The sequence below is a fragment of the Melanostigma gelatinosum genome (assembly GCF_949748355.1).
Source record: "Melanostigma gelatinosum genome assembly, chromosome: 9".
Taxonomy (NCBI): Eukaryota; Metazoa; Chordata; class Actinopteri; order Perciformes; family Zoarcidae; genus Melanostigma; species Melanostigma gelatinosum.
In genome coordinates, this window is record NC_136642.1 from 15,495,891 (window position 1) to 15,521,885 (window position 25,995).

Genomic DNA, 25,995 nt, shown 5'->3' on the forward strand with positions numbered 1-25,995 from the left:
CATTATATGTCCTACATATATTACACCTGGACAATTAAAGTAAATTACAAATTGTCTGTGTTGGTTTGTCTCACATCAGATTGTCACAAAAGTCAAATGTGTGTCATAATATGAAAACTTTAACACACTTTTAAAGAATTCTGACAAAAAAGTAAAAACTGATCTGAACAACTTGGAGATTTGTTGTTTTTAGAAAATGAAGCCAGTGCATCGAGCAGTTCAGGACAAGGGTTTATTCAAACATACTTTGTCAGTTCAAAATATGTCACATAATCACACAAACAGTTATTGCACTTATGGTTTTCATAATTATGAAGTCACTGAAAAACAAATCTGATTAAGGAAGTTCCTAATGATGACATGGAAACATTCACTAAATCCTGAATGCATTGCCCAATTGTACATTTGATGTTACTTTTTTTTACCTTTTGTAAACAGATCTGCTGACACTGATGAACCAGCAGATGTTGACATGCTGGCATTACTAGTTGATTTCTACAGTGTGTTCCTGGACGTAGACGATATAGTGGTGAGTGTTGTCTCCCTGGGTGAGGACTGTCAGGGCCTCCAGGCCGTGTGCGTCCTCCACAACCATCACCTGGTCACCAGTTAGATCCCCGTCTGCATTCACCACCATCAGCTGGTTTGTGCACTCGCCGACCTCCTGCTCGTCAGCCACCTGCAACTGCAGCCACAGCTTAACGTCAACACTTTGTTGTAACCACTCACAATCACCCGATGTGGTCACCCACTCAGTGACAATCACCCGATGTGGTGCTGTTTACCTGTTGTACAACGGTGACAGTGCCTGGAGCCATGGCGACCATGGAGGTGACGGCGTTGTGAGTCTCTGAATTGAACTCGGTGATCTGCTGGATATCAACTGAACATAAAAGAGACATTTATTGTAATGTGTAACATAGTACATGCAAGCAGGAAAAACAAATAAAAAAGGTTTGGTCTGTTGGTTTCTCTGTATCGACTGTATGTTCATCACTGGTGCTGTTGTTGTTACCATTGTCCTGCAGGGACGCTACAGATACTTCTGTCAGCTGCTCTTCATCCTCCACTGTCTCCCCCACCTGGATATTCATACAGATTATGTATTATCCTGAAAATACTGATGCTCTGTTGAACAAAAGTGATTAATATTAAACTATATGCTGACATTGTCGAGCTAGCAGGTTTTTCCAGTGGGATTCCAATTTCTGATATTTTAGCAACAGTTTTTAAGGTTCTTAATCAGGAATAGGATTTTGAATGATAAAAGATTGCGACAGAAACAAGACAAAGAGTCTCCATCCCTGCTTGCAGCTCTGTGTGGCTGTACTTTAAGCACAGTGTTGCTTTGAGCTTAATGCTAGCATGCAAACATGCTCACAAAAATAATGCAATCATGTTGATTTACAGCAGGTTTACCATCAAAGTTTAACATGCTCACATTCCCTAATTAGCACTGAACACAGCTGAGGCTGATGGGAGTGTCATTACTTATGCAAAAAGTTTGGTCATAAACCAAAGTAGACAAAATAAATGTTTGACCCGACGATGGTGATAGAAGCAACGCCAGGGTGTAACCAAAGTGGCAATTTGCCCTGTGGGGACCATGAATGTACTCTGTATCAAATTTTGTGACAACCCATCAACTAGATGTTGAAATCAAAATACTACTAGAATAACCCTTTCATGGAATAAGTGAATAAGTTGACCCTATGATGGTGCTAAAGGAATAAGTCAGACCATCGCCAAAGTCATTCAAGTTTATCCTCTGGGGACCCTGAATGTCTGCACAAAATGTCATAGCAATCCATCCAATAGTTCTCCAGATATCACAGTCTGGACCCAAGTGGTGAACCGACCCACAGACCAACATTGCCATCCTAAGGGCCACGTCTCTAGCATGGCTAAAAATGAGCGTATCTACCGGTGGTCTGTTCATGTGTAAGAGGTTTACCTCCCAGGTGCCTTCCACCACTTTCAGGCTGTGCTTGCTCTTCAGGTGGCGGTTCAGCTCCCACTTGGTGCCATAAACAAATTCACATTCAGGACACTTCATACCACCTAAACACAGGGACACACACAAGCTATGTTACGTCATGCAGCTGAACACGCCGTTTGTTCTCTGTACAGGCTTAAAGTAATCTTAAATGATTTCCCTGCTAGCATTACATAGATTCTCACTCCTGAGAGTCTTCACCATAATGCCAACCACACTGCAAACATCTTTATGCAGTACAAATGTCCAAGTGTGGTAAAATATGACTTTAAAGAAAATGAAAAGTCTAGACATGGCAGAGAGCAGACCTTGCTGTTTCAGAGCATCAGGGTTAGGCACTCCAGGTCCGGCATTCTGATATTTCTGATCTGGGTGTTTCATGTTGTAGTGTCGCTTCAGGGGACCAGCGATGTTACAGGAGTAGTGGCAGTGGGCACAGCGAAAAGGCTACATCGACAGACAAAAAGTTAATGCCAATGATAAAGCTCTACGGCAAGACTACATTTGATATATGAATGGATTTTTCTCAGCAACTTGTCAATCATTTGTGTCAAAACATTGACGTGACATCATGAGTGGAACTTGTGTGTGTGTGTGTGTGTGTGTGTTTATTCTGACCTTAAACTCAGCGTGTTGCTCCATGTGTCTGAGCAAGGAAGGTTTGGAGACGGAGGTGAAGTCACACTCTGAACATTGAAACCGCTTCCCTGAACACACCAAATGCTAATTGTCTTTATATTTATCATCGCTTTGTACTTCCTCAAATTCTTCGACTCAAGCAGAATAATCAACAATACCACAGATAATAATAAATAGACATATAACACGTACCTTCATCAGAGTGGCTTAGCCTGTGGCTTTTGAGCGTGACTTTAGATTTGAACTTTTTACCGCACAGATCACAGAGGTGACGTCTCTCTGTGTCGTGTCGGTTCATGTGAGTCTTCAGGTTACTCCGACTGCGGCCCGCATAGTCGCACACACTGCAGACGTATGGCTTCAAACCTACAAAACACGGACACAAGTGTGTACAAAAGTTAAACCACACGAGACAGCAACAAAAAGATGAAAAAAAAGACTTTTACAGCCAAAGGGTATAAGAGTGTGAAGAAACGAGATGGTGGTGTTGGACATGAAAAATGTTGAATGAAGGTGATTGGTCAAGATAAGATGGAACTTTTGATAATATAGTTTTGTTTAATAGTAATTACATTATCTGTAGTTTAATAAAATAACATCATAATGAGCATACTATGCACTGCAGGTTTGTTTTTTGTAAATTAGCTGTGCTCACTTCGACCTTCATCAACACCTGTGCTGGATGTCTGCCAGCTTCCTCAGCTTCTGGACAGACTTCAAAGTAAACAGCTCATCAGGCTCAGGAAGTGTTTAAGAAGGGACTGACAGGAAGAGGAGCAGACTAACAAGTCACTTCCTCAAAACCACATACATCACAGATAATGTAGACATGGTTTATGTAGTTCACCTTCAACTTCATCTGAGCAACCGCATATGTATAAGCAGTGATTTTAGCAAAGCAAAAAAAAAAACACATTTTGATTAAGTGCTCATTGCAAAAACAGCAAGTCTTATAACTTTTGTGTAACGCCAGCAGCATACAAGGAGACAATTTTATCATCACGTCACATGTGACTTGACCAACATATGCAGTGTGTTTTAAGTGCAGCCAACAGATGGAACCTCGGGTAACTCGGTAATCAAGCAGTGAAGTACTGTGCACGGTCATGCACGGACCCATATGCGTTTCTCCACACATGTGCTGCGTGTATGTGTTTGCCTGTGTTAAAAGAAGAGGAATATCACACCTTGGTGGGCCCAGATGTGCCGCTGAAAGTCACTGCTGTTCTTCAGGAAGTAGGAGTCACAGTAGGGGCACTTCTCTGCACGTTGAACCATCAGTCCTTTGCCCTGCGAAGGTAGTGTGTCTGTGCAACACATGCATGCAAACACAAACGCAAAAAGTTGAACCGCAACCGTGGAAATTGTATTGAACCTGGCTATGTGACGAGCTATTTACTTCAGTTAGGTGTCAGACAGTCAGCTCAGTGAAGAATGAACAAATGCCAATGCTCACATTGACGATAAGGACAGGTTTGAAACAAACATTAACAGGTAGTGTGTGCGTGTTTTGTCCATGTCTCTAGATATATATTCATGCATTCTTTACCAGGGTGGGATGTTTTGATGTGGTGTTTTAGTCTGTGCCCTGGATAGCTCTGCTGGCAGACAGGACAAGTCACACTCTTCCCCTGTATACAGCAACAAGATAAAGGCATTAAGACAAGTCTCACCAATAGAAATCAATAGTCAATGTTGGCATACCTTAATTTAACCAATTAAAAAAGCTACCTTGAGTGTTCCATTCTGCACAGACATTACATTGTACTGCAGATCAACTAGAATATTGATCAAGCACGTGCAAAGTTTAATTGGAGGTACCGGTACACAAACGTTGAAGTAGATTTATAGTTATTTCTCCGGGTGAAGGCTGGTTACCTGCTCCTGGTGTGTCCTCAAATGGGCCTGAAGTTTGTATTTGTCAGGTGTGGTGTATTTACAGCCAGGGTTGGAGCAAGGCAGCAGCAAACCGCTGTGCTTCTGGATCTGGTGTCGCTTCAAAGAGCTCTTGGTGATGGACGAGTAGCTACACTTTGAACAGTAATGCGAGTGCTCCTTGGTGTGCGTGCGTACATGGACGTTATAGTGGACCTTGTACCAGAACAGTTTACCTGTGCAGCCAAACAAAGGACAATATTTAACACTCAGTCCAGATAGACAAAAAACGAAGTAATAAATGACAATAATATAATATAAAAGAACATTCAATTAAATAACAGGACACAACAAAACCAGCCTCCTTGAGGGGGTTTCATCATCTTCCTCACCACAGTATTGACATTCCAGGTCTCCGTAAATTTTCCTGAGCTGTTGGAAAGACTCCATATTGAGCCGAGTCTTCTGAAGTGATGCGATCACCTGCTGGAACGCACTCTGATGGAAAACCTCCGACACCTGCCGGCAGAAAACAAAGAACATGTCAGACACGCCAGGAGCAAAGCTGCTACCTGAGGAGAAGATGAGAAGATGATCCTCTAAGAGAAGTTATGTATTCCAGAAATATTAATGAATTAATAAGTAATATAGACTACATCATACTCTTTATTGAGCGCAATCAATGCCTGTCATCGGCATTTACACATGCAGAAGGACGTTCTTTTGGATGGATAATCAGACATGGAGAACATAATTCAGACGTATCTGTCCGCTAATGCCAAAATAAAAGTATTGCAATGTAAAAGATCACTATTTATTAGATTTTCAGTGCTAATATTTATTACGTATGAATTAATCGACAGCAAATTAACCCGCAACTAACCTCTGAAATGTGAAATTCTTTGTCCAAACATTATATCAGATTAAATGCCTTTTGGTTTTGGAGTGTTGGTTGGACAAAATAAGACAAACTACGGCAAAATGATTAATTGAGAAAATAATTGGCAAATACTTCAATTATGAAAATAACCGCTATGCGGTCCTAGCTGAGATTATTGCCCTTCCTGAGCACCTGTAATTAACTTACACTTTCTGAAGGTGGAGTTTGAGAATCGTCCCCTGAAGGTGCTGACGACAAACGTGTCTGCGTGTTCTCATCAGCTGGGTGTGTGTTTTCTGGAGTCCTATTCTCCAACAGAGGGGTATGACTGCTCTCTGGTGATAAGAAAGTCTGTGTGTCATCTCCTGCTGCAGGGGTGCATGTGTCTGCCGTGTTGTCCTGGGACTTTTCCCCAGCTGTTGCTTCATCCCGTCTGTCAGAGGGAGTTGTGGTTTCTGTAGAAATAGCTTGATGGAGCCGATCTTGGGAACCTTGCTGTTCGCTTCCGTTTTCTAACTCTCCTTTCCCCGGCACATCTTCTGCTCTCTCACCCTGAGATTTAGCTTGTTCTTCCTCTTGCTCCCCATCTTCGCTCGCTGCTACTTTCAGCCGCTCCACTTCCCCATCTCGGCACTCCTCCCCTCCGACACCATTTATTCTACCCTCCTCACTCATCCTCTCATCTTCACCCTCCTGCTCCATCCTTGGATCTCCCTTCATCCCTTTCTCTACATCTTCCCTCTCCTCATCCCCCCACATGCCTCCTCCAGGCTGTAGCAGATAGTAGCTGCTGTTGATGCAGCCTGTGAAGGCCTGCTCCTGGTCAAGCTCCTGGTGAGACTCTTTCAAATGACTCCTCAGTCTCTGGGAGCTGACAAACGTCCCGTCACACACACAGCACATGTATAGGAAGAGGTGCTTCTTGACATGGGCGGCCAGGCTGGCCATCTTTGTCGCAGCATGATCACAGATGAGGCAGGCGAAGGGACGCAGGGGCCCGTGGACCAGCAGGTGGCGCTCCCGCTCCAGCTGGTTCTTAAAGCGCCGGTTACAGGTGGGACAGTGGTAGAGGAGCTGTCTGAGGCCCTGACGAGTCTTCAACCTGAAACAAGATCAACAGATTAGAAGGGCAGGTGTGTCTGATAGCAGATAGGAAGGTAAAACAATGTCGATCAAACCTTAGTTGCTGGAAGCTCTGGAAGATAGCGGGGTCTTTCATGTTATGTCGCTTCTCAATGTGTTTCAGCAAGTTCTTTACGTCGGAGTATTTCTTCACACAGAAGCTGCAGTGCTGCTTCACCTTCAGATGGACTCGCTCTATGTGGACCTGCATGACCAGAAACACAGAATTACTGCTGCAACCAGGAAAACAGTGCAGCTGCAACCTGGAAATTGATCCAATCTATCTGGATGTAGAAACCAGAATCACAACAGAGTTCACACTGTATCTCAAATGTTGCATGTTAATACAAAAACAGTAATAAAAGCACCTTGAGGTGTCCTGGGCTGAGGCAGTTGAAAGGACAGTGCTGACATCTGAACTTCTCTCCTGTGTGCTTCCTCAGGTGAACATTCAGGTTGGCTTTGAAGGGAAATGCAGAAAGTAAGCAGCCTTTACAGGAATTGTAATTAGTTTGTAACTCCAAGTTATATACATTTGTTATTTAGAGATTGCAGAAGTTACCCTGCTCTGCGATACGTTTGACAAATACTTATCCATCCAATAATTTAGTGTTTCTTGTTTGTCACTATGACACCACTCTACTGGATTCTATGGGTAATACTCTCCTTCAATTATGAGCACGCATTCGCCAACTGGACATTTGCATAATGTAGTCTGCCAATCAGGATGTGTCTGTTAGAGCAGTGGTCCCCAACCCCCGGGCCGCGGACCGGTACCGGGCCGCGGGTCATTTGGTACCGGGCCGCACAGAAAGAATAAATAACTTTTTTTCATTTCATTGATTATCAGAGTCGGAAAGATATTTTATTTTGAAAAATGACCGGATTATCTCCCAATTACATGCGCCTGTCTCTCTTGACACATGTCAACACGCTTGTCACGAGCGTTACTTCCCAACCACAAAAGACCCACGAACTGCGAAGGAATGGATCCGCGACCCATTTGTGAACAAACCAGGTGAATCGAGCTTATCCGTGCCAGAGGGAGATCAGCTGCTGGAGCTTGAAAATGACGGCGGCCTTAAAAGTATGTTTGGGACAACAACTCTGCTGCCGGTGTTAAATGTTAAATTACCAAGTACAAGTGGGAGTTTTGCTGGACAGAGTTCGAATCCAGGTTGTTGCGATCTTTCCATAAATGTATTTTCTTCCATGTATTTCTTCATACGTGGCTGTGATGCAGTGCTCACTCATACAATCATAATCCCTGCAATCGATATGAGATGTGTCTTTTAGATCTCCAGCAATATGTTTGTGAAAGTGTGACGAAACAGGCGACAGAGGCAGAAAACCGCTGCAGCTGTTAAGCGAACACAACACGCGCACAGAAGGAAAACCAGTAGGTCCAGAAACCAGTAGGGACGTAACACCGGTCCGTGGAAATATTTTATAACATGAAACCGGTCCGTGACGCAAAAAAGGTTGGGGACCCCTGTGTTAGAGTACTTGCAGAACACAAAATCGACACATAATCAACAAAAACTTGTGCCATCAGAATCATTTTAAAGATGCTGTAATCACATGAAATCCTACAGATATGGACACATATATATATATATAACCTGGGAACTGTCACACACACCTTTTCCCCATATTTCCTGTCAGCACCCTTGATTCACACTTTATCTCATAAAGGCAAATTCAAAAAATAAAATCCTACAAATTGTAACTCAACCATCTTGATTTAGTCTCACTTGTATTAATCAAGCTGACATTTGTGTTTGGCCTCCGGCGAGCCTAGATTTACCTTTGATGGCTGATGCGTAGTCACAGTGTGGACACTGAAAAGGTTTCTCCTGGGTGTGTGTCCTGAGGTGAGCCATCAGTGAGTGTCTGAATTTAAAGATCTTGTTACAGAACTCACAGGCAAAGATCTTCAACTGGCTCTGAAGTAGACTAGGAGACAGAGGGGAACAATATGAAACATTTACCAGATGACCAATGTCATTGTGGCATTGGAGATTGTTGATGTTGCTAATAAAATAAACAAACTTCTTTAGGCTGCACAGATAAAACATCACAAATAAGTAAGCAGACTAAATCATTTTTTACTTCTCAAAAAACAGGAAAAACAAACTCTTTTATGATCGATTGTTAGATTAGAACCAGATCTGTTAACAGTAGTGTGGAGCTTGTAGTTTACAGCATTCAGCTCCACGTAACCTGCAAAGCTACAACTACTATCAAATCAATGTTAATACATTTAATACAAAATATTCCTACAGTACTTTGTAGCATCCTGCTTGATAGAATATTCCTGGAAGCCTCTGCTGGCTGCTGTTCTTGTTGACAAAGGGATCCCACTGCTGACAGGAGATAACATTGATATGTCAGACTACTACAAGTACAAACTAGCAGGGCCTTTACATCATTATGCACGCATGCAGTTGACGAATCAACTCTCGTCGTTACTGACAATCCGTTATTATGACCATCAACTATGTGTTACATTGAAAGCATTAAGAGAGATGGACTTTTTCCGTTATGTTACCTTGGCTCCTGGTCCGTTTCAGGGTTCCCCTCGCAGGCAGTGGCTTCACTTGCAAGATCTTGTGACTGACTCTGGAAAACTGCAGACCGCTGACCGCCCGGACAAATTCAAGAAAATAAACCCATGTAATATTGGGATTCATAGATCAATTCAAATCAAATAAATATTAGACAATAATCTAAAACACACACACACACACACACACACACACACTGCAACATTGTATCACAGAATCATTCCATTTGAAAGTCAGCTGAAATGCTAAAACAATGTACATTTTAGAAATAAAATGTTTTTACTTTGCTTTTGAGCCTACATCCTAATGTAATTATTTATACAGTGGTAAGTAGTAGCTCTACACAGGAAGCTGTCGACAGATTTTAAAGATTATCTCTCACAAAAAGGTCTGTGCACTATCCTTAGTTAAAAAAAAAGATGCAAAGATGTGGGACGTGAATCTCAGAACCTGGTCAAATAAAATCCAAACTGTCTGCCAGGCGACTACAGGAGGTAAGTGAGAAAGACATTTCATTATTTGGGTGAATGTTTCTGGGTATTACCTGAGGTTGGATGGCCGAAGACTCCGTCTCTGCTGAATTGTCCTCTACTGGAACCATTTTAGAAACACCTGTTGAGTTGAAGGTAACACATCTCTCTCATAAATATGTCTCCTTCTGCAGTCGAGTCACTTGAGAGCCAAAGCATGAAAGCCAGCACAAAAAAAACAGCTCTTTCAGACAAACCTGGAAATGTTTCATCTTCTGTCAGAATGACACTGATGACCGACTTTTTGTTTGCCGTTGCCAGCCCTGCTTCTTTGGAGGTGTGGCTTCGATTGGTTCTCGGGTGTCTGAAGCTGCCCACGTCTACGAGCAGAGAAGAAGAAAGCGTCAGACCGCTGGGATCATTCATCTTTTACAAGTCATCACAGATAACACTTAGCAGGGATTTTAATGCAGCAGTTAAGTGTCCCTCCTGGTAAGATTTAGGTAATTCGAAGAAACCATGTCCCGAACTTAATTTAACCTTTTTCTCTCACGAGTCCTGGTTTTGCTGGCTTTTGGTTTGGATCTGCTCCCCCAGGATGCAGATTCCCAGAACCCTCGGTTCCTGCTCCACAATAGATGCTTCCTGTAAATAATTATTCTGTCTGTTAACCAGAATCACTTGCATCAGAAAGTACAATAAATGTATGTAAATTATATTCTTCTGTACTTCATTTATAGTTAACGCAGAGGTACGTAATGATCTATAATATAGGAAGGACAATTCCAAGCAGGATCCCGCAGGTCACCCCAACTTTGACTGCCTATTTGGCACATATTAACTTTGCTATTGCTGATTTGTTTCACTCTTCACCATTCTCCTCTTCGTCCTCCTCCTCCTCCTCTCTCAGGCAGATGTGTTTGCGGATCTGTCGTCTGTTGCTGAACGAGCGGTGGCAGTCTCTACATTCAAGCCCCAATATCCCGTCATGGCTTTCGCCTAGCAGAGAAAGAAAAAAAAGAGTCAGAGTAGCCAGGGCGGGAAACACAGTTTGTGTTGCAGACTTACAAAAATCACAAACAAAAATAAATGTAATTTAAAAGACATAGAACTCACTGCCTGAATGCAAACACAATTACGTTACTATTAAGAAAAGTGAGATTACCAACCAGGCAAAAGCCAGTTGCCCAAAACACTGGCAGCATTATGAGTGAGAAAGATAAAAACAGATATCTCGGTTGAACTGTTTGTCCGTTGTAACTCAACCAGCAAGGTGATATTCACAATCTCATCCATGTCATCTTTGTCAAGTTTATCAACTTGAATATATAAACTTTATAAAATAAACGAATCAAGCATCTTCTCTTGTGCAGAGGGTGCTTATCCTATCGTCCGCATAAAAGAGAAAGACTTATGGGATTGCCACCTTGTGCTGAGCTGCATTGTTCGTCTCCCTCCTCCTTATTCCCTTCTTCTTCTCTTTGAACATTAGACTGGGTGGAGTCGGCCTTGCCCTCTGTCAAATCTGTGCGCGTCTTCTTTGTCGAGCCTTTCGGTCGTCCTCGTTTTCGCTTCACTGGGCTCCCTGTGGGCCAACAAGACAGCAAAAGAAATAAAAAGATAACATTGGGTTCTATTAATTAAAAAAAGTCCCACTAAGAGACCAAAACAAACAACGAGCTTATCCTACAAACACGTATTTTGTGTGTAGCATAAGCCTCATACAGTTTATGTTGAATAGCTCTGATTTTATCTCCCAGATACAATGAAAAGTTATAGTGTTGCAGTGGCATATTGCCGTCTAGTATCGTGTTTATTTTTCCTTTATTTTTTATTAATTGTTCACATTTGTATTTGCTCTATATATAAATAACCAACTCTGATTTAATTACCAGTCCAAGAATGTCAGTAGAGTACAGAATTCAAGTACACTGTACAACAAAGTTCAAATCATCCCCAAATTAGTGAACGTAGTGTTATTTACTATGACATAACATGTGTGGGTTGTTTTTTTTCCACATGATTTTGTGATTCTGGCATCGAACACGCTTATCTTACCTGCCAACGTCTCCACAGGCTCTCCTGCAAGAGGCTGCAGAGCAATGATGATGTCTTCAGGAGGCTCCTGCTTGACGTGCAGCGAGGAGCAATGGGCCAGCAGCTGGGCGCGACTGGGAGAGAAGAGGTTGCAGAGCCGACACATAAACACAGAACCGGCTGAGGGGACACGGAGAAGAAAGGTGGCAGAGGGAAACATACAGAATAATTGTGAGAGACAGATTGATGATTTTGAGTCATTGCACCTCATTTCCTCATCTTGATACTCCAGACACACTGTCTTTGGCATGACAGAGTTTATTTAATCTGGAGGTGCCAAACAGACAGATCAATGAAAACTGCTTCAATAAATGTCATTGCAGTACATTTAAATCTTCATTTTAAATGTTACATTACTTACATGTTGCAATATATTGTTTATAATAGTGTTAGTTTGTGTAGATGTCAGTGTTGAAATTGTTAACACCCCCCTTTTCTTCTGTTCAACTGTATTTCTATATTGTACATGCAACAGTAGGGAGAAAAGAGGGACAATGGAAGGGAAGGAATATTCTGTTGCCTGTATGCAGTTTAATGATAGTTAGTGGAGGATGGCATGTATGTTTGCTGGAAAAAAATAAAATAAAACAGTTTTTAATTGTTCACTTTCAACCAGTTGCTTTGCTTCTATCGTTCCACAATCCACATCTAACAGAGCAGACTGTATGGGCTCATTAAAATAAGAGACGGTCTAATATTAACCACAGCTCCTGTAGTCTTGTTCCCACCTGTGTAACATTGAAGGGCATAACAGTAGACAATTTAAACAATTAGGCTAGTTCTATTGATAAACAACTTATTGGCATTTGTTTTTCAAGTGGATGTAATTTATATGGATGTTAATTGATAACATGGGACAGTTGCTGAAGCATTGATGTCATCTTGAATCAACAGTAGCATCAGACAGACAAATCCATCAGCAGTTATTCGGTCCATCCAGTTATCTTGAGCTTGAAATCATTATTATAAAAATAACCAATTTTAATATGGGCTAGCATTAGTAATGAAAGCTGTGTCAATGCATTTACTATTTAAATAAGGTCGATAATCTCTCCGTGATACTGTATCACACATTCATTATGAATGTCAATAGACATTCATAATGAAGTTAACTACGTTATCTGCTAGCTGTCGACCACGACAGGCCACTCTCTGCAGACTACTTTATTGCAGAAAAGAAAATCTGTAAATAATATCCACAGTGAGAATAAAAAAATGAAACGCTCTGAAACTCAGCCCACGTTGAATACTTAACACATCCGTTTATTTTGATTTGGCCCAAACTAACATGAAGACCCGACAAACATATTCGAGTTGAAGCTAGCCAAAAGCCGTACCTGCTTTTTGACCGTCCATTCTCCCGCGTACGAACAACAAAGGAAAACTAATTTATCGATGGATTTGAGACATCATACGGCTAAACATAATAGCTGAATTCGGATTTTAGAGCTTAATTTTATATTACGCACATTGAAATTTCTGTCGAATCTGCCACATGAGTCCTTCCAACCAGCGGAAGTGGACCGGACTCAGTAATACTGTAGCTGGGAGAGCAGCGCCCTCTGTGGCAGGAGGACTGTACTGCGGCTGAGACGCGAACTACTACTACTCGTTCAGTTTTTATCAAATAAACTAATTTTGGCCAAGGATTTCTTTCACTAACATCTTTAATATGTTGACCATTGTCTTAACAAGCCTCAGCACTCTTGGCATAGACTTTTAGTTGTTTAGTTTAAGTTGTGGGAGTAATACAGAGTGTCTCATAGAGTAATACCTGTTCCAATGTTACATAATGTGGGTAATGATGGACTGTAAATAAAATAATTGAAATGTCATTTCAGAAAGTGATGCTAAATTATTTTCATAAAAATAGAGACACAGAACAGACATGACATAGTTTTAAATTGGAGAGTGTAGAAAACACCCGAGTAGGCTGGATTATCCTTTCAGGCCTTACAGACATCCACCACAAGGCAGTGCAAGCACTTGCAAGCTCATAGTTAGATCAACACAAGTGAAATGTTGATGATTGCACACAACAAAAACACACAAGTAAAAGTACAATTTAATGAGATAGGAGTTTAGGGAAAGTAATACTATTAATGCGTACTGTACATAAATGTTTGTTCATTTGTTTTTTTTCTCACGTTTTAATGCTAAATCTATATGTTTTCTCCACAAGCAGCAATGAACTAAAATTGTATTGGTATACAGTATATGCTTCCTTCTGTATCATATTAGATGCCTGACAACTGCTCTTTTTGTTTGATAATTTCCAGCAGAATAGAACTTAAGGCTGCAAAACAGGGATCATATTGGCACATTAAAACAGACATTCCAGACAGGAATTAATTATTATCTATTAAAATATAGGGACAATGAGAAAACCTTTATTAAACAGTGCAATAATTTACAGACATACAGACATTTACAGCATTTGTTTTTACATTAAAAAAGTGTCTGTTCAGGCCAGTTCCAATGATTATCAATGGCTAAAGACTACAAAACAAACAAACACACAGTGTCAAACAGCCAATCTGTTAATCTTTCAGGTAAAGATGGTACATTATCATTTCTCTCTCCTTCTTTATTTCAATTTTTCACCCTTTGCTTTCATTTCTTTCTCACAAATTATTGTTCATGACATCAGATGGTGAGGAGACTATCACAAGCAACTGACTCATCCATAAAAGGTGTATGCTCTACCATCAGCAAAAACTGAAGCCATTGGCTACATGCCTCATTCAGGATCAATACAAATTAGTAAGTAAATTCCACCCCACAAGAAAATATGTATAATATACTGTAACATAGTCTAAATGATGCCCAGCATTATTTGTGCTAGGATTTGACCAATATCGCAATTTACCCATATATCATCCAGGGAATAAAACTGAGAGATTGGGTTGTCAATGGATAATAAAATGAAAATGACTCCCTGACACGCAAACATAAAAAAAACATGTCATACCTGCAATGATTTTAATTTCTTTGCAACTTTTTGTAGTCAATGTATTAGAGTAGTTTACCCTGACCTCTAGGAGAATAAAATAGATACCTAATTTAATATTTACAATAGTTTACATCTCTCTGTCATTTTAGAATGTGTGTAATTATCATTACTGGTAAATTATTAACAATTCATTTTTTTATAATACATATGTACTTTAAACCTGACTTCAAATCAGCGGCTGCTGACAAAGATGTTTCCTACTGTCGGTGTCAGCAAACATAATATAATGCACACCCTGATATGTAAACACGTAACTTCAGCACAACGAAGAAATGCTGCAACTGTAACCAAACCAAATAACTGCTTTATGTATATACCAAGTTGATTCATCTAGCATTTCAGAAGCAGATTTGAATTCCGACCGTAGATAAATGGCAGAAAATGCTGGGATAAAAATGAGCCCTTATATCTGCAGTTACTCTGAGAACAGACACCAACAGGAATCATTTTTTTAAAAGGGCATCTTAGAGTATTGACACTAATTCTCAATAAAAACACTGAGCTGCCAAAATGATTTTAATCCTATGTTTCAGTGTCATGGTTTTGGCTCGTGTTTAAAAAGTGTCAAGTCTTTTTCATGACATGAAACAATTTCAAAGAAACACACAGAGAAATACTGCATGTCATTTTATACCGGGATCATGGTGAAGTTAAAACTTATTGAATATCTGTACAAAATAATGAAAATTCAATGGTATTTCCACATAATATCCGGTATGACTTAAGGGTTTGATGGCCAATACATCAGGTATATCATAGTAAATCAGCTACACCAAATCTGTCTAGATGTGTGCCCAGAGGAGCACTGTATGAATTTGTTTTATTGAAAATTCCAACTGGATTCCCAAGCCTCAACCTTATGTATTTTGTGTCGACAAAATTGAATTCTTTATGTGATTTTCTCTCCCTCGACCATCTTTGCCGTATCTTTCTTCACTGTAATCTATCTCAAGAGATCATCACAAACAAGGGAACGAAGATGGGTTCTGCTAAAACTGCTGTCAAAATAGTCAAGGGTACACATGGGCCAATAAAGCCTGTATACAAAATTGAATGTTTGTGACGGTGACACAAGGCTTGTATGGTTGGATTCCTGAGAGAATTTGTCAAGGACCACAAGATGTCTGTGTGTGTGTGTTCACATTATGCAACATTTGTTCTTGTGTGCATGAGAGTCTTTGAAGCGGAGTCTGTGCTTGGATCGATATTTCTCCAGGTAGGTTAGCTGTTTACTGTTGATGGCTCCACGACGTTTCCTGGGACACACATAAAGAAACCCAATGCATGAGTCAATGGCATAACCCCTCTTGATTACCCTTATTCCTGTCTGCCACATTGTCTTCTTTGATACCACCACCAGATGGCACCAAAGAAAGAAAACTTCAAGTGCATAAATTGTGGTTTGTGTGAAGATGATTTCCGAATCCGTGTAAAGCACTTTACATACCACAAAAACCTTTCAGGTGTACAATATATCAAAATCAGAATAAGATATTGTTTTTGTTTAATATTGCATATTTGTTTGATATTTGTCTTAACTGCATGATGAGGATGTAGGATATAGGATATATATGTACTCACTGTCTGATAAGTTGAATAGCATCTTCATACTTCATCCCACTCTCTATCAGAGCCAGAGCAACCAGCACAGGAGCCCTGTATGCATGCATAAACACACACAGAGTCACGTCCATGTCTGCTGAGACTGACGTCTGTGTAAAAATAACGACAGTTTATCCGCATCCTTAAAAAAGTTTCAGTAATGCCGTATGATAGAACGATTAGCTCCTGTAAACTAGAATCTGTAAGTGTGTGTATGTGTAAGTGTCCAACATGTAAAAGAGAGGCCAATGCCACAAAGACTATTGTTGTTGTTGTGTACAGTATCATCATAAGTATTGGACAATAACCATAGTGTGACTGTAATCAAACCGGTCTGACCTAGCTTAACCAAAAACATGCAACTTTCTCGACATGTTAATCCCTGGTGTGCATGTGTTTGTGCGTCTCCCTCTCTTGGATTCACTTCAAACACAAACTACCGGTATATAAGAATAATGCTTTTTTTTTTTTTTGGTTTTGTGTGCCTCTCACCTCCCCAGTCCAGCCACACAGTGAACTGCGACGCAGCATCCTGGCTCTTCCTGAAACTTCTTTTTCAGCAGACTCAACCAATCATCCACCAGCTTACTTGGGGGCGGGGCTCCATCATCAAACGGCCAATCCTGAAAGAAAAGCAGAACAGTTACAGTACTTCCGTTACTTTGTGTTTTGGTTTTGGCATACTACGTTTATATGTGTGTGTGTGTGTGTGTGTGTGTGTGTGTGTGTGTGCGTACCACCACAGTGATGTCGTCTTTCTCCAACCGTGCTTTGTCATAGGTGATATCACAGACACGAACAACTGTGGTGGCACCGAACCGCTTCAGATCCTGAAAGTGACGACAGCGGTAGGAGATCATTTTCACAACTAAGTCAAAACACGTAGATCAGTTCAATTCAATTGTTCTTAGTTGTTTCAGTTTGCATGTCATCAGTAAGGGAAACATGCAGTACATGAGGTACATGCTTTTTTATGTTAGCTTTCTGAAGCTCTTCGGTGTACTGATGGGGGTCTGTCAACACACAGACACACGTTTCTTACCTCTATGAAGGAAGTGAGTGTGCTGTCTGTGGGGTTGTGTGTGATGAGGAATCTCATGTTCTTGTGGCACAGTTCCACTGGCGCTGGACGGTTCATGTTGGCCAGCATGATCTTTGATATCCCAGGTTGATCTCTGACCTTTTAATGTTGGGGAGAAATGTACAGTTTAAAACTAAAAATGTGACTTGGTGTCAAATATTTGAGCCACATTTTGTTCACATTTTTAAGTTCCCAGAAGGTCTTGTAGAGCTTTAACAAGTTACCTCAAAGTTAAAATGTGTTTTGCTGACTGCAAGCATTGCAGTTTGTCAGATTTTTCTCAATCATTTTTCTATTCAACTTCACTATTGTATCTTTGACCAAGAGGCCATTTCATGGAAAACATTTGACATTTCGCAGTAGGGAAAGCACCGGTGTAAATGATGAAAGGAATGATGGCTGATTCCCATTTCTGAACATGTTTAAAACGCAACCAAACCTGTTACAAAATCTCATGACTCTTCACAAGGTCACATATTTACAGTCCTTTCATGCAAGTATCATGCAATATAGAGAGAAAACAAGCACATCTAGTAAAGGGACAGTGTTCAAAGAAGAATGCAGCGCAGTAGTTAAAGGGCTCCACCCCACCCACAGTTGTTTTCACTTATTTGCTTGATTATACCTCATCTCAAAACTATGTGGGTGGGTACAGACATCACTTGATTGACTTCTCTGCTTTGGTCACAACTCTATCTGTTGTCCCTTTTCACAGCAGCCATTATGACATGTCATTGCAAGGTAAACACAGGTTTAGTAGCATTAATTGTGTCCCTGTTGCCTTTAGGTGGACCAGGGCCCTGGTATTGTATATGCTGCCTCACTGGAATAACTATAACTCACAGCTAGACCGTAATCAATTTGATCAATTACACCTGTGTTTACCCTGCTTTGACATTTCAAACCGGCTGCTGTGATAGGGGCCTGCAGATATATTTTGTTAGTATATCATCGCTCTGCCCAATTTCAACCTGCTCTAATCAGCCAGAATAACTAAAAACACCTGTGTGGGTTTGCTGAAAGAAATTAAATGAAAAACTTTCATATCGTCACATTTTCCACGAATCTTGGATTTCGTGAATGCACCTGTAACATTTTACCGATAAGGGCACATTTTATTTATTACATTTCTTCACATACTATAAACAAATGGATAAACTAAGACAGTGATGACTTTAGCGTCTGATTCAAGGAACACCCTAGAACACAGGAGAAGCATATCGGGACACTCCTCGTCCCAGTTGCATTGGCACTGTCTGTATTTCAAATATTGCGCGTGCTTTGTCAATGTATTATTTACAGAGAAAGACATTTCATCTGAGCATACTATGCTAAAACTTCCCAAAAAAAACATGAACTAGTTCTGTAAATAGAGAGCGTGATGTATTTATATGCAAGGCCTGGAACATGAAAGCATTCTTGTAAATAAATCTTACAAGGTAAGCCAAATGCTGATTTTAACTCACACTGACCGAATTAAAAAAACTACCACAGAATCCTATAACCAAGTCACAAGTCAGTAATATGCAGGAGTTTGAAAGTGTTGGTGCATCACCATATTTAGTGAAGCTCAGGTGACCAGTCACCTCTCACCTTTAGCTCCAGCTGTAGCAGGTAGCTGCTGTGTTTTCAACTAATAGCAGGTCTTCAGGTAACTCTGGACTTCTTGTCTCTCGTTGAACCTTCTGTTGGGATACTGTTTTTAGCCTTTAAGGTATTTTCCCAATTCTGAGGTCCTGTTGTCTTGAGTACAGTTTTACTCCATCAGCTGATTGTAGTCCAGGAAGCTACAGTGTTTCTGTTTTTATCTCTCTGATTGTCACTGCTTCGGTCCTTCTCTCTTTGTCTCTCAGTAGCACTCTCTTTCTTTCTCTCTCCAGTTAGCTTCCAGTGTTGAGGCTCCACGTGTTACCCCATGAGCTGGCTGGTTCACAGGGCAAGGGCCAATGTTCTTTCAGGTTTCAGGGCCGCAGGACTGCATGGTGCAGCTTCATCCCAGATAGGCTCTAAATGTGTTGGGCGTGGCAGTAGTCCCCACTCCGCCGCACAGACTCCATCAACCAGCGATTCTAAATTGCAAAACATACAAAAATAAATGTAACTCTTCAAATCAACAACTTTCAGAAAAACAGTTATTAAAATTGGTTCAAATCAAATATCAATAATTCAGCATTTGTTCCAGTGTTCCAGCCTATACTGTATGGCAAAATATACTAATGACAGCCTTCATCAGTAATATGGAGGCAAACAGGAGGGAAGCTTTGGCTGATGCACATAGATAAACACACACATTAATAACATGTGCATTTATACAGATTTTAAAAGAATCAGTTTCAAATACTAAATGAAATTGACAGATTTTTTATTTTATTTTATAAGAGGTCAGACTTGTCCATCACTCATAAACCTAAATGGACTTTTGGAAATTTGTTGGTCTTGTTTGGTCTGAAGGGAAAAATAGATACATTCAGAAAACCAGTGGTATACTTCATGTACAGGAGGATGCAAATGTAGAAGAGGAGTGGAATGTTAGGGCAGTTCCTCAGCCTTTGGGACAAAAGACCACATGTTGGAATACCAACCGTAGAACAAAATAAAAAGGAAGGTTATCTCAATGGCTACTTCAGGGAGAGCAGGGCTCATAGACTAAGACTGGTCATGTATGCCAGATCACTACTTTGTGACAACAGCCATAGACTTTGGCATATGTTGTCATGCAGACACTAGTTGTGTGATGATGATAAGTACATGTCATGATATGTTTAAATTATATTTAGTTTGAGCGTAACAAAATTTAAATGATGACCTTTAGCCAAGATAATATTGTGTCTTGAACAGCTCATTTCCCTTAATGCTGTGATGTAAGAGACAATATACAATATGCTTTTTTGGTTCAGTATATTTGCAGAAAATTCATATGCCGCATTCTGTCTTGGTGAAAGGACAAAGGATGGACACTGCTTGGAAATAAAAATGCAGTTTCTTCTAAAGTCAACAAGTTCAATAATCTACTTGGTCGACAAGTAATAACTTAAAAAGAAACTTGTCTGATAAAGCTATTGAAATCTCACATGTATAAAAGGCTGGCACTAAACATGATGTAGTTAGGTTAAAAGTATTTTATCTTAACCAAGAAACTGAAAAACAAATGCTGATTATCTTGTATTCAGACAAACAACAAGCAAAAGTCCAGAGGTACTCTGGGTAATCCATCCTCACCTCTTCATCTCAGCTCAGACAATACAACACACACACACACGCACACACACACGCACACACACACGCACACACACACACACACACACACGCACACACACACACACGCACACACACACGCTTCATAATCACATGCCGACTTACTCACTGACTCTCAGTCTATTCCAGGTTGTTGACTACGGTATCTATAATTAGGAATTTATCCTGTTGTTACCACTAATCAGGATAGACGTCATCAAATTTCCATCCAGTCAATGCAAAGTGTAGATAGAACAACTACTTAAATGAGTTTTTATGAAGATGCCATTTATGTTTTAACAGCCTAATGTAACACAAGCACAACAAAAATAAAACTCTACTGAGACACACAGGATGAAAGCAAAAATGCTGCACTGTCACAGACAAGACCAAGCAGTGAATTCACTGAAACTGGGAGACAGACGAGGTATAAAAAAAAGAAGCTTCAAAGCATCTAAACATATAACATATTTGAATACTAACTTTTCACAAGTAGTGCAGACATTTTAGGCATTTAGCCGACATCTAAAGCCGAGTGACTTCATATAAAAACATCATATGAAAGCATAAAGGAGCATGAGGGAAATGACGAGACGGCAGCAGTAATTCCAATTGAAACTGTAAGGCAGATCTTCTCTGTCACCTTAGAGCGCAGTTCAGTTTATAAAAACAGGTGCGTCGCCATGGTCGCCTGGCTCCCTGGATGTTTCCGTGTCACAGGCTGGGTCAGGTCCCAAAGAAGTTAAAAATGGATCTCAATATTATTTTGGAGCCGCGTCAGGTTGCCAAACGTTTCTACAGTACGTGCAATGTGAAACACAGTAACCTTGCAGGCTAGTAGTAAAGACAACAACAAGGCAGGTAAGCAGTAGCCTCAAAAAGGATCAATCCTGTTTACACATTAACCTCTGTTGACAACTACAGAGGAAGCTTTCTGCAGCAGCTCCAATCACAAGTCACTCTGAAAGAGACGATGTGCTAAATGCCTACATTTGAGTTGTTTCTGAAAGAGTAAACAGACAGTCCTCCCTCTTACCTCAGTGGACAACTTTGCTGCTGAACAGGAAAATCCACAAACCACAGTTAGTCCCGCAAAAGCATGCAGTAATCCTTCAACAGTGTGAGTGCTGACCTACAACCAGCTGACTGCCTGTTATAGTAAACTCCTGTAGACACTGAATACCTGCAGCTGTATTTATAGCTGTATCTGTACGAGCAGCTCATTCTATGACACACTACAATTGTTTTGTGGAAGCAACAGCCTGCAACGCTAGTGCAGCCCTGTCTTGCACTCGGTCTGTACCAGTGGAGAACTGTGATTAGCTTGATCACTGTATCTAGCAACATATCTATAAAGTGATTGTCCTTACCTGCTGTTCAATGTCATCTCCAACACCTGGCTGAATATTAGTTCTTCTCCCTCTTTGCCACAGAAAAGTCCACCTACTTTAGTCAATTTTTCTGCCTCTGGAAGCTGTAATGTCTTGTAGTCAACCAGCAGAAACCAGTCTTTGTGCAACAACCTGTTGCACTGCCTCACTGTAACACTGAACTCTCCCTGCACCTCCCGGCTTCTCAGTAACCGCTGCGATATCTGTACTGTACGCGTCGCTTTGAGCCTCTACCTTGCTGTAGCATTGCAGTGTTCTGGACTGAGGATCTGCTGTGAGCTGATCTAATCAGGCTGAGCAGCCATCTGACCCTGACAGCCCTGTCACTACCAGAACACTCTACAGTTAATGCTCTTAGAGAGAGAGCAGAAGAGCCTCACTCCCTCCTCCTCGTGCTCTTCATCCACTCCACTCCTTTTTCCCTCCCCTCTTCCAGGGTAAAGAAGAGTTGCTGTCCTCCCCTTTCCTCACCCTTCCTATAGGCTGATGCTTACAAGGCTCGGTCAAGGAAGTGTGTGGTCTCACATTCAGTACGGTGCACAGGAACACGATCATTACAGATCAGGGATTTCAGTTCGTGTTTCTCTCAAATATAACTAAAATTATTTGTGAAACTGGAGGTCCAATGGGTTGTTTCTGTCTTGACACGTCTGTCTGGACCTTCTCTTGTTTTCCTTTTCTCCCTCTCTCCCCCCTCTCCCTCCATGTACCAACTAAAAATAGACGTTCCTTTCAGTTACTACCAGACATATTGGACAAGTAAAACCTTTGAGTCCCAGTTCACGGAATTTACTTTCTCCTTAACTGACAAATAGTCTCACGTTTGTTTGTGTTCCTACAGCCAAACTACTGTCTGGAACTACTACTGCTGTTGCCTCAGCGCATCAGTGTTTGTTTAAAAAGACTCAATAAAAAGAGGCAAAATTGCATTTAAAGCAGGCTTCCAAAAAAATCCATGCAGCTTTGTATTTTTGAGTTTTTAAGGTTTGTTTACAAGGTGACGGGATGGATATGTGAGTGCAGAGTCACAAGGTAGTCATATGTACAGAAGCAGAACAAGCTGGGGCCTCACTCACTATCAATCACTTTGAGTAGAGGTTGACATGACTCCCACGCACAGAGATTTAAAAAAAACACACGACTTGAACGCTTTCCAGTTTATCACATTCAAATTGGAGCGTTCAGGATCATGACTGCTGCTTATTGCTGAAGTCATTTTCTGTGTGTTTACATGCTCTCAGAAATGGAGCTGTGTTTGTTGCTTGCATTATGGTGAGAAGCATTCGGCTTCTGTATGATGACCCAGTGCTATCTCACTTGATACTTTCCTTATGGTGACCTGTCCCCTTTGTTTCCAGATAATCAGTGTAAATATAGCCACAAGTGGTGATCAGCAGGTTTCCAAAACCAAAGTGGCTGTTAGACAGATAAAAACCTTAGATGGAAAAAGAGAGGGTACTAGTTTGACTTGATGTCCTTTGCTGAGGACTTTGACTGCAAACAACATCGAAACATAGAATAGAGGTGAATATGGCTTGTTCACACATTGTTCAGTACGCATATTTTACACCTTTCAAAGCAGACTATAAACATTACCTGAGTTATACACACAACCAGGATTATTGAGGCTGACTGACTGCATTTCTTTAATAATCATCTATAAAACAAACTAGGAAGGTGCACTCAATAGAGTGCAGATCTCTGCCAGGAGTGTCTGCAACAACCACAGTAATGTTTAATTAAATGAATACAAACCACAATTAGCTCGTGTAGACCACTAGTGTGTCTGACGTGTTTTTCACTCTCACTGTAATATGCAGATGTCTGCACAGGGTCTGTGCAGACGCGCACACAAACACGACTGATCTCATTATCTCCGGGCGGAGATGATAATCCACCTAAGCGTTCAACAAAAAAGTACATCATAGTAAGTGTGGAAAGGCTGGATTTCCATTGTTTTCACAGGTTGAGTTATAAATTAAATTGAATATGAGAATTATTTTAATAGTAGTGGAAACTTGAATATTTATAGATAACATGACAGAAATATTGTCAGTTATTTTCTTGAAGTGTGATTACGCATTTGGCAATTCATGATATGTTATGTTATGTTTTGTATACAGCATTTTGTGCAAAAAACTGTTGAGAATCTGTGAGTCAATTTCAGCAGCATTTGAATGTATCCCTTTAAAGTTAATTGGTAAATGGACTTGCATTTGTATTGCGCCATTCTAGTCTTCTGACCACTCAGAGCTCAATGTCAGTTTCTTTTGAACTTTTGAATAAAATATGTGCCATTACACACCGGAGACATCGTCCCTCCGTCTTCTTGTTGTCAATGCACATACTCTTCCTCTCAAGGCTTCATCCATATGATCCTCCTGAGGAACAGTCAGCTCCAGTGGGACCATCTGTTTTGACAGCATTGCACTGGCCTAAACAGGGTTGCTGCAATGTTTTCTGGAAATGTGAGCTGACACCCTGTAGGTCAGCTCTCAGCTGGCAGGCTTGTGCTTTTGACAGAGCCGAAAGGAGACTTTGTGCGCCGGCTGTGGCGTCATGAAAGCAATGGTCTGACCTGCAAAGGCTCCACAATCCTTTCACCTCAGCTTCAACGAAATGTCAAGGAAGAGTTCAAGCCTTATTTTCATAAACCAAACATTGCTGATGGTGGCCATGATGGAAATTATGAATCATTATGCTCAGACTCAGCAGCAACTATGAAAGGGGATCATTTATTACCTTGTTGTCTCATATCAAACCCTTCAGTGTAACAACTCTTAAATCATGGCCTCCATAACACGGCTAAATACGATGACAATGGCACTTTACATCTCTTGATCTTGAGTCATGCCAAACATATTCTTCAATTAATATCTTGTCAAACTGTGTGTGTGTGTGTGTGTGTGTATTTGTCAAAGTGCATTTTTTTATTTAAAAGATGACATATTGTGAAATTGCTGATTAAATAAGAACCAATGCTGCTGCCAAAGTTTAAGAGGTTTGCTGGAGAATAAAACGATATTGCATAAATACATTTAACACTATGAACATACACACTCCATTACTTTGCACATGTTTGTGACTTTATTATTTTTCATATGTTTGTCAAGTTTTGTTTACCTGTTGATAGATTATCGCTGACCTGTTGATTTACTAGATTATCGCTGACCTGTTGATTTACTAGATTATCGTTGGAAAGCTATTCTTGGCTTTATGTAATGATTGGTGCTATTTAAACCTCAGATCACCTTTATAGAAGCGTTGTAATCTGGCTCAGTCTCTCGTCTCGCTCTGTTGTATTTGTGGCTGTTGAATACAGACATAGCCTGTAAAAAAAAAAAAGTCTGACCTACAGTGATCTAACCATAGTGTATAACTGACTGTTTACAATGGTATGAATAACTACAGTGGTGGAAGAAGCATTCAGATCCTTTACGTCAGTAAAAGTACTAATACCACACTGTGAAAATACTCTAATACAAGTAAGCAAAGGATGCAAGCAAAGCTTAGTTTCTAAAGTAAAGTTACTCTTCTGCAGAATTGTCCCATTCAGTGTTTTTTATGTTTTGGGATGAAGATTACCACTGCACTGATCTGTTGCATTTTACTGCTGCAGATGTTTAAAATTGTGCAAATTGACTTTATTTACTGTTAGGTAGTTTTATCTACAGCAATGCATCATAGTTTATAAACTTATCATTTGCCTGTAGCTTTGTCGTTCTGTGAGAACCATGCATATCTAAAAAGTCACAAAAAGTTTTGTGACGAATGATTTGTGATGATTCATTTTCCAGTTGACCCAAGAGGGCCTTTAAATTGTTTATTTAGCTTAAAGAAGTAGGAGAATAGTCTCAACTCATGAACTCATGAACATTTCATCCTTCAGTTTATCAGAAGAAATTTAACTTTTTTTTTTCACTGGACAGTAAGTAGCTGAAATTGTCAGACAAATGTAGTGGAGTAAAAAGTCCAATATTTGCCTGTAAGATATAGTGAAGAAGAAGTATAAAGTTGCATAAACAGGA

The 25,995-nt window shown here is 40.5% G+C and overlaps 2 protein-coding genes across 6 annotated transcripts; both read right to left on the minus strand.

Annotated features, from left to right (window-relative positions):
• Positions 1–274: 274 nt before the first annotated feature.
• Positions 275–13,142, minus strand: zfat (zinc finger and AT hook domain containing). 2 transcript variants are annotated; one of them, XM_079276299.1, is made up of 24 exons: positions 13,116–13,142; positions 11,608–11,766; positions 10,976–11,134; positions 10,423–10,548; positions 10,090–10,194; positions 9,807–9,929; positions 9,624–9,691; positions 9,064–9,152; positions 8,801–8,878; positions 8,320–8,468; positions 6,881–6,972; positions 6,569–6,717; positions 5,598–6,492; positions 4,903–5,029; positions 4,514–4,746; positions 4,185–4,266; positions 3,823–3,942; positions 2,828–3,001; positions 2,615–2,703; positions 2,305–2,443; positions 1,955–2,061; positions 1,016–1,082; positions 786–883; positions 275–679 (listed from the first exon to the last, which is right to left on the minus strand). In XM_079276299.1, the coding sequence occupies exons 2-24, from the start codon at positions 11,750–11,752 to the stop codon at positions 485–487; spliced, it is 3,609 nt and encodes a 1,202-aa protein (XP_079132425.1). In that variant the 5' UTR covers positions 11,753–11,766; positions 13,116–13,142; the 3' UTR covers positions 275–484. The 2 variants fall into 2 exon arrangements, with proteins under 2 accessions (XP_079132425.1, XP_079132424.1); XM_079276298.1 differs by lacking the exon at positions 13,116–13,142 and adding an exon at positions 12,984–13,093.
• An 874-nt stretch (positions 13,143–14,016) lies between these two features.
• Positions 14,017–22,376, minus strand: LOC306782045 (protein tyrosine phosphatase type IVA 3-like). 4 transcript variants are annotated; one of them, XM_079275204.1, is made up of 7 exons: positions 21,947–22,376; positions 18,936–19,411; positions 17,304–17,441; positions 16,999–17,091; positions 16,754–16,884; positions 16,241–16,315; positions 14,017–15,915 (listed from the first exon to the last, which is right to left on the minus strand). In XM_079275204.1, the coding sequence occupies exons 3-7, from the start codon at positions 17,409–17,411 to the stop codon at positions 15,798–15,800; spliced, it is 525 nt and encodes a 174-aa protein (XP_079131330.1). In that variant the 5' UTR covers positions 17,412–17,441; positions 18,936–19,411; positions 21,947–22,376; the 3' UTR covers positions 14,017–15,797. The 4 variants fall into 4 exon arrangements, with proteins under 4 accessions (XP_079131330.1, XP_079131331.1, XP_079131332.1 ...); XM_079275205.1 differs by lacking the exon at positions 21,947–22,376 and adding an exon at positions 21,613–21,729; XM_079275206.1 differs by lacking the exon at positions 21,947–22,376 and adding an exon at positions 20,707–20,727.
• Between the last annotated feature and the right edge of the window lie 3,619 nt (positions 22,377–25,995).